Here is an 11,548-nt window from a genome sequence, read left to right on the forward strand (position 1 = left end):
CTGGCCATCATTACCTATCGATAATTATAAGTAAAGTCACGTAGAGTACGGATGGAAAGATGGAGAGACATGCTTGAACAACTGGATCCTCCAGGATTGTTTCCGGGAACGATTGGCTGACTATATGGGTCTCGGCATCTTCTATCTGTTTAGCCTGGCGGGCTACCAGACGCTGCTGTCGCTCTCGTTCTCGCCTACGAGCGGCCTTTTCTGCCTTTTGGCCTTCTGTTAATGGACGACGACCCATTCTAGCGCGCGTTGACAGAGTTGTCTTTGTGGAACAAGGAGAGAAATAACGAATAATAGAATGCTCTACTTGATGTGTTTGTTTACTTGTTTACTTGTTTATTTACTTGAACCTCACGTCTATATGCAACAGCAGGGCCTACTTTCGAGTTCACGCTTTCTTTGCTTTTTCCTATGTGACGTTGCTGATCTACACAGTATAATGAGTGCTGATAGGAAGTTTGAGATTAAGAGGGTAGAAACTAGCAGGGGTGTAGCGTTTGAGAAAACAACCAGCTGAAAATTTACGGTACATGGACGAACCTAGGGTAGACATGGTCGTAAATAATTCTAAATGTCTATAACAAATACAAATAAAAAATCAGCGATGATTTTAGGATAAATTAATATGACTACTGATACTTATAACGTTATACTTTGTTTGATGTCCTTTCTTGTTGGGGGGGGTTTTTCTTTTATCCTTCCTTGGCTTGATAAGCTAAGTGATTTCTTTAATAAAATAAGATATTTGTCGATATTGTTTTTCATATTCCACTGTCAAACATCGAAATCATAATGATATGAAGTAAAACGAGATACCTGACGCTCGATTTATGCCATGGCCGAGGGCTGAGAGATATTGAACGATGAATTCTTCAGTCCTGCAAATATCGTGACTTTCCTGTAGGAGTTTTGATTGATCACGAGTCACCTTGAGCGCCAAGCTAGCAGGCAGAGGAAATTAGGGAAAACGTCTTGACTCGTGTATTAAATAAGGAAAGGAGTGACTCTAATGAACCTTGATGCGTAGTCGTAATTTTTGTACGGTCATTGTATATTGTATGGCATCTCCAGACTCGTTATTCTTAGACTGGATGCGACTTTACTCCCAACCCTAGCATCCTGGTCAATTTATCGGCAGGGTTGGGTAGAGTGGGGTCTGTACGTTCAGTTATTCGATATTCTATTGGTTCGGTGGGTCGACCGTTCAGTTAAACGCAATACCATTGGTCTTCGGTATCAGTCACTAAAAAATGTAGGATAGACGTACTGACAAAGGATAACACGATTTAGACATTATAATACCTGGCTGATGCGAGGTACCATGGTTTCATTGGGCTATATAGAGTAATATTTATTGGGCCTTTATTTAAACTGACATTATATGGTCGCCATCGGTGTAAGGATCGAAGGAAGCTAGATTCTAGCTGGTATCTTTTCTGTGTCTTCTAGGACCTTTACAAATAGTGAATCTAGTTGAAGAACAGTGCGATGATTCTCAACGCTAAGTGCTGTATAGACAATTGTCGAGAACAAATGGAAAAAAATCGGGCATCGAGAAGAGCAATTGTTGAGAGTATTGAGTACTGACACAGGTGCTCGAAGTAAGGTTAGCTGAGAGTGGATAGTGGAGACATACGTTCAGTTATTCTTGATAGGATTGGCCGCAATGGCAAGCCACTTGCAGGGTTGTAACGGTACGTACCGAGCAACGTTTGGGTCTAGAGTTAGAAAACCTCTGAGAATGGGAAGGAAAGTACGAAGAAATGCGCAACACGGATCTAAAATGTCTAAAACGAGTGATAGTGGTTGAATTACATTCTGGGCTATCGTTGGACATGACTTACACATCATCTTTCGCAGTGGCGGATTTGTTGTGGATTTTTATCTGTGGTATTGACCTGCGACTGAAATCTCACTGACATTCATGACCATCTCAACCCTGCCCTTACTTACAACACTGATGCTGTGGCCTGCATGGCAATTAAACCTTATTATTTTCTTTTTTTTTTTTTTCGGCAGTTACAGGTTTATGGGTTGCCAGTATCACAGTGTGCACTGGTCCGCATAGGCCAAGAGGTAAAAAAAAAAAACAGTTTCTTGCAACATCAATTAGCTTAAAGGCCTTATAGATAAGAAGCAAGAAATAACTAAAAGCAAGATACTTATTAGTGGTTTTTGAGTCTACTGCATATGTAATGATGTTATTGTAAGGAAAAAGTTTACAGTTGGCGTCTCTCGTGAGTGGTATTATGATCGTGCATTTACTATATAGTATACTGATCGTATGTATTGATATGCCATGGAGCTGGTATGCTGAATTATCAGATTCGTTGCATCACGAATTATGTTAGTAAAGCTATCTATGTCGTTCAAGATTGAAAGGTAGATTCCAGTGGTTGGCTTTTCGCGCTAAACCCAATTGAATTAAATGTGAGCCAAGACTTCCAGGCCGATCCCGCGCTATACCTAATTGAATTAAATGTGAGCCAAGACTTCTAGGTGGAGCATCACGACCATCAACCTCATTTCCATCATTACATTTTAAAACTCCATAAGTAATTCCAGAAAATAGCTATTAAGTCTGGGAAACCTTTAATTAGCTTGAAATGGTCTATTTGAGATTGTGGGTATAAGATATTATTATATTTTGAGAAAAGTGTACCCTGAACTCACGAACTTTTTGGCTAACCCTTACTCCCATATCCATGAGTAACTGTGTTACACAACATACTTTCCTTGTTTCCTCACAAACTTTCTCTTTTCTTTTCTTCCGAAGCGCTGTCGCGCTTGCACCTGCAGTGAGCGCCGCCTCCGGCGCACAGTGCTTTAACCCTAACCCTTCCGCCCTGCCGCCCAACCTGCCGTTAGCGGATTTACAGGGCTTACCCACCCACCCAAACTTCTTAAAAGTCCTCTTGTTCTTCGTTTTATACGGCACCTAAGTAACCCTGACCCGGTCCGTGCGAAAACACACTGTGTCACACTGTACAGACCCTCAACCCTCCCAACTTCAACCTTCCTTGTCTAACCCCAACTCTCCTCTCTAACCCTCCCACTCAACCTTAACAGCACCTCGCCTCACCCCACACCTCAGACGTTAGAGGTTGGAGCCCAGAGGTTAGAACTTACCACTCCTACAACCCTTCCTCCCTTCCCTGTTTCCCGCTGTCTCTGGCTTTCCCTTTACCCTTACCCCTTAACCCTAACCCAGTATTGGGTTAGGGTTAGGGTCAGACCCAGAGTTAAGACTCAGCGTCAAGACACTCAACGTCAGACCTCAAGCCCAACTTTTGCCCTCTTAACCACCCCTTCCTTCTGGTACTACCGTTAAGCTCCTTTCCCTAGCCACCCTCTCGACCGCCTGCTACCTTCTTGACCTCCCGGGTCAAACGAAAACTTCGGCTTTTGCATTGGGGTTAGGGTTAGGGTGACGGGTAACCTCTTAGGGTTACAGGTTGGCTTAGGGTGACGGCTAAACACTCCCTCTCTCTCTTTTGCCTAACCCTCTCAAACACCCGCTAGCCTCTTACCTTCCCTGATCAAACGAAAACTTAACGTTTTGCTTTAGGGTTAGGGTTAGGGTTACGGGTAAAAATCCCCTTTGTTTCCTACCACAAACACTTCCCAGCGCAGCCAAGATATTATTATATTTTGAGAAAAGGGTACCCTGAACTCCCGAACTTTTTGGCTAACCCTTACTCCCATATCCATAATTAACCAACCACTCTCAATACTACACACGGGCCCTTTGCTGGGTTGACGTATCTGATCGTGTCGCTCATCATCGCATCCTGTCCGAAATGGCCGTGCCTCCAGGTCACCCAGATTACCCGTCCTATCATCATTCAAGTCATACTCGTAAACCCTGCTTTTGTCGCTTCCGTCTTTTCATCATTTTTCCCGCCGCTTTCGCTGTCTTGGGCAAGCTCGAGTCATTGCTAGTTGCAGGCCGTGTCCGTCGTTATTATTGAAAGTCTTGGTATGTCGTTGAAAGTGGAGAAATCATTCGCCCCAGATTTATGGGGGGCCGCTCTGGTTTTATGGCCTTCTGATGATCCTTGTCCACAGCGCCCCTTCTAGCCCCAACCCCCTTATATTGCCCCTGTTATCACTGGAACCCTGCCAAAACCTTAAATTATTCCTTAGGCATGCCTACTACAGCCCTTGTGGAGGGGCAAAAGTAGCTCAACTACCCTATTGCTTGAGTTGATATTTAATTTTCTGATTCGAATCTTACCCAAATAAGAACTTATGTAGCATACCCTCGTCTCTGTATGGTACCTTAATACATTAGTTCGCCAAAGCCTTGGCTGGCGATTGTCATGTGTGGACCTCCCTTTTTTTTTTTTGAAGTGCGTAGAGACATTGTAAATTTTCTTTTTAGGTCAGCCTCTTATCCTTCATTTACTTTTATGGTACTCGTTTTCTGGATAGACCTGCCATAATGTTATATTTATTCCCTATCTTTAATAATAGCCGAACATCGATCCACCCATTCTTCCTTATTACTCTTAAATACACTGCCAATAAAAGTCCTCGGCTCCTTCATGAGAAACATCAGGTCGTTACGCAGTTTAAAGAGCTCGTCTTTAGGCGTAAGACGCGACTCGCAGTTGCATCAATATGACAGGTCTCGCGACGTACACTGATGCTATTGTCACATTGCGGCCGAGTCAGCTCCAAAAGCTCGAGAGTCTCGGCTTTTCTTACAATTCGCCAGAGCCAGCAATAATTTGCGTCGAATGCGGCTTCGCCATTAACCCTGCACGCGCGCCGCGTCACCCAGGCGACAAGCATCATATAACCAGACACCCGTAGCACTGTATCCTGGTCTTTATCCCACGGAAATGCCTCTGGCCGCAGGAACCAAAGCATTCTCGTCACCATGTTGGCTGCTAGAAGAGCTGGATCCCTTCTCTTGGCCGTCACGCTGAAGCCCTTCGTGTTGGGCCGGACCTCGGGGGTCGCACTAGACGCTGTGATGGTCAACGTGAGAATGAGCATAAGATCGCATAAGGGGTCCTCAAGACAATCTGTCAGACAGCAGTACGCTGCACAGTAGTGAGATAGCACGCGTTGGTCCCCTTTCGCGAACAGCCGGCGTATCTCCGTAAAGCCTCTTTCCACAATATCTGGGATCTGCTTGAACGGTATCTTGCAGCCTAGGTCGATTCGCGGTCGGATCTTCGCTCGCTTAACGCCAACCGAATCGACGGTCCTGCGAGCCTCCGCCTCTAGCGCCCGTCTCTTAAGGCTATCGGGCCGAGCCGCGAGGACCGTTGCAGACGCAGCCGCTCCCACGAGCTGTACTACCTGTTGATGCGTCAATCTCCGGCGATGAGAGCCAGGTACCCATTCGATACTCGCAGATACCATGGCAGCTGCGATGCCCGAGACCCACTGAGCCCTTGTTGCGAAGCTGCCTCTGGTATGTTGGATGGCGGCCCGGAGGATAGAGGGCCATGTTGAGTGGGTCGGTGCGACAGACTCGACTCCTAGGTGACCCTTCCTACCGCCCTCCATCAAAGCAACGAAGATCTCTTCTGCAAAGTCGCGTCTCGTCTTTAGCACGATCTTTGACTCATTCATCATCAAGCGGTCATCGAACTTGAGCACTTCCGCCGACAATTTCTCGAAGTTTCTGTGGCAATGTTAGGAACGCTAAGGAATCTAAAGAGACTCCTGGCACATACGACGTTTTGAATGGACTGTCTCGTGCCTCCCAGGCTTCTAACGCGATCATCGCCTGAGCACTCTCCTCATTGCCCGTGTCGGCATCACCATGTTCTCCAACATCGCTCCTACCGCCACTGCGGATACCACGATTCAAGCCACGGCGAACTTGGCGAGCAATAAAAGCGACCGTCTCTGGTATCCACAGATCTTGGAATACCTCATGAAGGAACGTTGTCATCCTATCCATCCCGTCTATTGACCTACCCCCAAGCTCAGCAAACCACAATTGACTGTGTCGGTTAGATGCTACAGTTCTATCGTAGTGGTATTCTAGCGAGGCAACATGCATCAGAACGGGCCGTCCATTGCTCAGCTGTGGCCATCCCACAAGGTTAACGAGTCCTTGTCCATCTCGGATGTCCAACATTCGCGGCGATATAAATGGCCACCCGCATGTTTTTAGACTATCCATCGTACCAAGGAGCCTCATGACTTTGGTAGGCAGCACCCTCGGGTCCCCGGTGAAGCAAAAATTGCCCAGTCGATCGAGAGCAGCGACGCCTTCGGAGAGAGCCATACCTAGTCCTTTCGACCCAGCCTCGCGAAAGCGACGGTCCATTTCTGCTATGGCTGCTTCCATAACCCTGGCAAAAGCCACCATGACTCCTGGAAAGATATCAGGGTTGAAACGCCGGAGGATGCCTGCATAGAGCTGTTTCTCCTTGAGGAAGAGACGCATGAGCTGAAAAATGGGTTGTAGTACGCTACTGAAGTTTCGACGGCGGCGCACGAGTCGTGGGGCATCGATGGAAATGACCTGCTCGAATCGGAACGCAAACTCATTCGCTTGCATGGCTGCTTCCACCCTCTGTCGCTCCCGCGCAAAAGGTGTCGATGCGCCAGGGTTGTCAGGTGTGAGTCGCCCCCTCACCTGGGCCAGGAGCCGCTGCTGCTTGTCCTTGAGCCGCGCCGTGCGCTGAGCCTCCGTCGAGGGAATGGTGAGTGCAGCTGTGGCGAGGCCGTGGCTGGCTAGTAGGTCGTGAGGGCCATGACGGATAGACCGTTTTAGGTTGGAATAGCCCTGGAAGAAGCCAAACGAAAGTACGTCGGCACCCTGGTTCTGGTGACTCATGTTCTCTTTCATGACAGTAAACAGGTCGTTATCCAGGAAGGCAGGGGGACGATCCGATGTGAAGTTGCCGTATGCGGGGTGGAAGCCGAGTGGGTAAAAGGTGTAGTTACTCCCGTAAAACTCCCCGGCCACACGGTTGCGGTCGGCAAGCAAGCATACAGGACGGCTTACCCTTCCTTCTGTGCCGGGATACGTATTTTCTGCGGTACAGTGAACATCAACAGCTAGGGCATAGGAGACGTGGCTGATGTTATCGAGGTTGTACTTCGCCTCAAGGGCCTCGCGCAACCGCATCAGGCCGGGACTATACAACGCATCATGTTCTCTCTGGTCCTCCGTTGCTGGTATCGATGCTGATGAAGGAGGTAGACTGGCTGGCGAGATGTCTGGTGCTTGCCTTGGATGGACGTCGTCGTTGCCGTCAGTATCTGGGCTCAACGGCTGCTGCTGGGAGTTGTCTTGCCCATCATATTGATGCTCCTGATCTTGTAGTTGAGTCCCGTTGTCTTGGCCTATATCAGTGTTCTCAGATTCGTTCATCCATTCAAGGAACCTCCGCTCCCGCTCTTCATCACCATTGGGCCCGTTCGCGTCGACTTCGCCATCAATATCTCGATATTCCGCATCGATGATTCGCCCTGGACTGAGGATAGGTGGTATTGGAGAAGCAACATCGTCCACCCTCTCCGACACGAATAGACTATCGTTGTCCTCCACTTCGACGGTTGGTTGGTCGCATAGCTCGTCGAGCTCATCCTCTCGTTCCTCTCCTCCAATTTCCCCCCATCCTTGCTGTGTCGCCGGCACACTATTGCTTTCTCCATCGTAACCGTCGTCGGACTCGTCGAACTCATCGTCCAGTCCATCGAGATAGGCTGGCCTAATGACTGTTTCTTCTTCGAGATTCGCTATGCCTTCGTTGACTTCTATGTTGATGTTGGCGCCATAGTCATACGCGTGGAAGGCGGGTTGATGATCGGTCCAGAAAGTGTCGTCCTGTGCGGAGAACCTTTCGAGAAACCCCGTCCAGCCGTCCATAAATAGTGTCTGGAATATGACCCATTTGTCAAAAGCAATCATCTGCGTCTCCTTGCCTCCGAGGGCCCATCTCGGCTCAACACCTTCACCAAGGAGCTCGCCTCGGAGGAAGATGTCCTTGATGTATGATGCGAGCATCAGAGCACGGCCCTGTACGAGTGCGGTCCTTGTATGTGTTGCATCGTGTCGTCGACGGGGGTTGTTGGCGCCGGCAGTTCTCTGATTCGGGTGCATGACAATGAACCAAGCTTCCCGAGTGGCGCCGGTGGCAACGCGGAAGGTGCGGCCGCTCAGGTCAAAGTCGATACCCTGTGCATGCTTTGCGACATACGGGGCACTCCAGTGGCGAAAGGATATTGTGATATTGTCAAAGAAGTGGCTAGGCCGGCAAATCGGCCGACGCGGTAGACCGACGATGCTGACGAAATCGAGCCGGAATACGGGGTAATAATCGTCGTCCTCGCTCGCCGGCTTTGACCCAGTCTTCTTGCTCCCATAGTCCAAGACAACTCGGCGCTGGAGGAGGTCAAGGGCACGTGTCCCATCGAAGGCTTCGTCGTTCGTCTCGTCGATGAACTCGTCAGCTAACACGACATATCAGTCAGGATGAGTCAGACAAATATTTGAGAAACTGGCAGCGTGTCCTCGTTCAAGTTCTAGGTGGAGAAGAGGGTGGGGGGGGAAAGGGCTGAAACAAATCAATCAAGGCTTCTACAACGCTCTTCGAACAATGCAGTGCCATACCATACATCCAGGAATCGCCGGCGCGACGGTCTACTCTCCAGCCTCTTTGAAACTGATCTGTAGCGTCTTCTGTGCTGACTATGCTCCCTTGGATGCTCGCGGGCTCCTCGAGATAATGTTCATCAGCCAAGAACGGAGATATAAGCTCTCGTGCCTCTTCTTGGTCCTCGCCATCATCAATGTCAGGACCGTCAGAGTGGACATCGAATTCGACCTCCTCAGTCCGCCCCAAGACAGCAGAGATTTATGTCTCCTCTTCTGAGGTCAAGTTAAAGGATGAGATCGCGTAGGTGACCCTAATCCTCGTAGGATGCTAACTGGTGATGAAAAAGGATATGAGTTGGTATGAAGGATAGGGGAAAGTGACACAACACTAAAAGAAATACAGACTGTTTGTTTCTGTCAGGAATATCTCATTGTTGTCACCTGCGAAACTGTTCGCTGATTTATAGGATTCGACTACTGTACAAGCTGGTGCAGTCAGACGCGAAGCGCGTCGTTCTACGTCGTGCTATCATAGCCGTAGCTGAAGTCCTTTACGAAAGGGTACCGCGTCTTCAGTCAGGCTCGAGCCTCGTAAAGGAGGCAGCTACCGCACCTACCATCGGCTCATCAGCTTTACCCCGAACGCGCCCGTAAACAACCCGTGCCGGCATACCCAGGTCTGGGTGTCCGAGCGCGCATGTGGCTGAGGCCAAACCCTGAAATATATAGCGCTATCTCATGCATCTTCTTCGAATTATCACATTCTCCATCACACGGAATGACATCAAATCCCTCGTGATGCCCTCATGTAAAGGGTTGGGGGGTAAATACTGCGGGAAATGAGATGGCTTACTCGTCACAAACACTATGAAACTCTAAAGACTTATCACATTTTGAAACAGCAGGGGTGCTCTACCCCCAGTCCAGTTCTTTCCGGCCTATCCGCATCTTTTTCCCTGTGTTTTCAACCTTCCCAATATTATCAAACCAGCCGTTGATTCTAGGAACTCTAAAAATCAGGAGCGTGCACATGGTCGTGACAGTAACGACATTGGTTTAACCTAACTACTTCAGTAACCTCTCACAGGTTAAAAATAATACGTTTAGTTAGAAAGTATAGTTTATTATTATTATTACTATTACTATTTATTTATTATAATTACTGCTGCTTATCATATTTATTTATTGCTGTGCTACTGCCGATGGTTCGCCAGACTGAATCGTATATCTTTTGGTATAGGGTATGGCTCGCTCGTGCTCACAACCGCCGCCCCGCCCGCGCTGGGAAAGGATCAACGCTTACTTCCGGACGTCGCTACAGGACCATCCATCCAGGACGATCTCTCTTGTGGCTGCGAGCTAAGGATTCGATCCTGGTGACGCTGGCGTTGTTGCTTCGCCCTAGTCGTCTGGGATTGGCCAGGGCTTGGCCGCTCGTTCGGTAACAACGTCCTGGTTGCTGATAATTGGTGGACCCTGCCGCTCCCAACATCCCCCTTCGGTAGTTTTTGCAGCGGACGGCCGACTTCAGCTGCAACGTAAGACTTCTGAGGAGGTGGCTGGTAACTGTAATCTGCGAAACTTCTCCCCTGTGTGCCGTCTCTGTGGCGGTGGCTTCTCATCATTGCAGTCCCCTGGGCTGGAGGCAACGAGGATATCGCAGTCGTCGCATTATCAGTGAGCGGCGGCGGTGGCAACGATAGTGGCTGTTGTTCAGGATGCCGTGATTTCTGGCGCTGCTGCTTTTGTTGCTGCATTCGGGGTAATAGGCCTTCTTCCATGGCTATGGCCCTTGTGCGCCCGCTGTCACGCTGTGCCCTGTCTGCCGTGTTGATCGGAACAAACCCCTGCGACGATGGGGGTTGCTTGATGATGATGTGGTGATTCGATGATACGGCACCCTGTTGTTGACAGAGCACTTCATTCGAGGCGTGGCTGATACGCTCTTCTGGTGGAAGCAAAGATGGCAACTGCCGCTGCTGTTGCTGCTGATCATCGTGTTCGGAAATTGCAGTGGCTGATGTCATTCCTGCCAGGATCCCCTCGTACCCCTGATACGCCGCCTGGATTGCGCGGAGTGCTTCACTCGACCAAGGATGTCCTTCATCAGACTCGTTGTTTTCCACTGCTTTGCGGCATCGATCGGAAGCCCATGAGAGAACAGCATGATCGATGTAGGCACCAAGTTCGTTCGAGGCATACACGCCTCTCAGTGCAGGATTCTCCTTCACTTCGGGAATATTCCCCAGCTGACTACAGATAGCTCGTGTGATGGCTGAGGCCGGTGGTCTGTGGCGCATCTCGGACCGCGGTTGATGAATCGCGTTATCTGCGCCGACGCGTTCGGAGATCGAATTCTCCCACACCGGACGAAATGCAGGACCAAGGGCGTGTTGGACTATGTGAAATAGGCCTGTCCAGAGGTCGCCGGTACTGAAGCGTTCTGCATAGTGCTCATCATGTTCTTCTGGCATCAAGTCGAGATAGTGTTTCGTCGAGGGATCCCTGAACTCGGTCATATGGCTGCGGACGTAGTCGAGGACCTGCCTTTCCAGCGTTCGTGAGCGCAGGTCGAGCCAGGATGCCATATCGTCGGCGCCATCGACATCGCCGTCTTCCCTCCGCCGAGCCCACCAATCATCCCCGTGAGTAGTTACCATAAGACCTTCGATCGCAGGTATCAAGTCCTGTCGTCGTAAGGGCTTATTGTTCTCGTGAGTATCGACAATATCTGCGGGTTGAGTGTTTACCCAACGTACTACATGGTCGATGACCTGTGCCATGACCTCGCCTTCCTCCTTCTTGATCTTCAACAAGGGCTGCACATCCGGAAACCGAAGAGTGAGGTTCTGTTGAAGATGGCGGCAAAGACCGTCATAGGCTTCCTTGTCGAGCGAGCTTAGAAATCCACTTCGCCGAGCTGTCTTTTGGACCGGTTTGATGGTGGAAAGGGGCCGATGGGCT

The 11,548-nt window shown here is 49.4% G+C and overlaps 1 protein-coding gene across 1 annotated transcript; it reads right to left on the bottom strand.

Annotated features, from left to right (window-relative positions):
• Positions 1-4,409: 4,409 nt before the first annotated feature.
• On the bottom strand, positions 4,410-11,367 carry FOXG_17278 (uncharacterized protein; the record flags this gene model as incomplete). The annotated part of the gene is made up of 8 exons (XM_018397291.1): positions 4,410-4,445; positions 4,654-5,650; positions 5,703-6,427; positions 6,617-8,439; positions 8,600-8,816; positions 9,202-9,287; positions 9,888-11,271; positions 11,344-11,367. 8 exons carry the CDS (start codon positions 11,365-11,367, stop codon positions 4,410-4,412), a joined length of 5,292 nt encoding a protein of 1,763 aa, XP_018258083.1.
• Between the last annotated feature and the right edge of the window lie 181 nt (positions 11,368-11,548).

The sequence above is a fragment of the Fusarium oxysporum genome, genomic scaffold (assembly GCF_000149955.1).
Source record: "Fusarium oxysporum f. sp. lycopersici 4287 supercont2.44 genomic scaffold, whole genome shotgun sequence".
Taxonomy (NCBI): domain Eukaryota; kingdom Fungi; phylum Ascomycota; class Sordariomycetes; order Hypocreales; family Nectriaceae; genus Fusarium; species Fusarium oxysporum.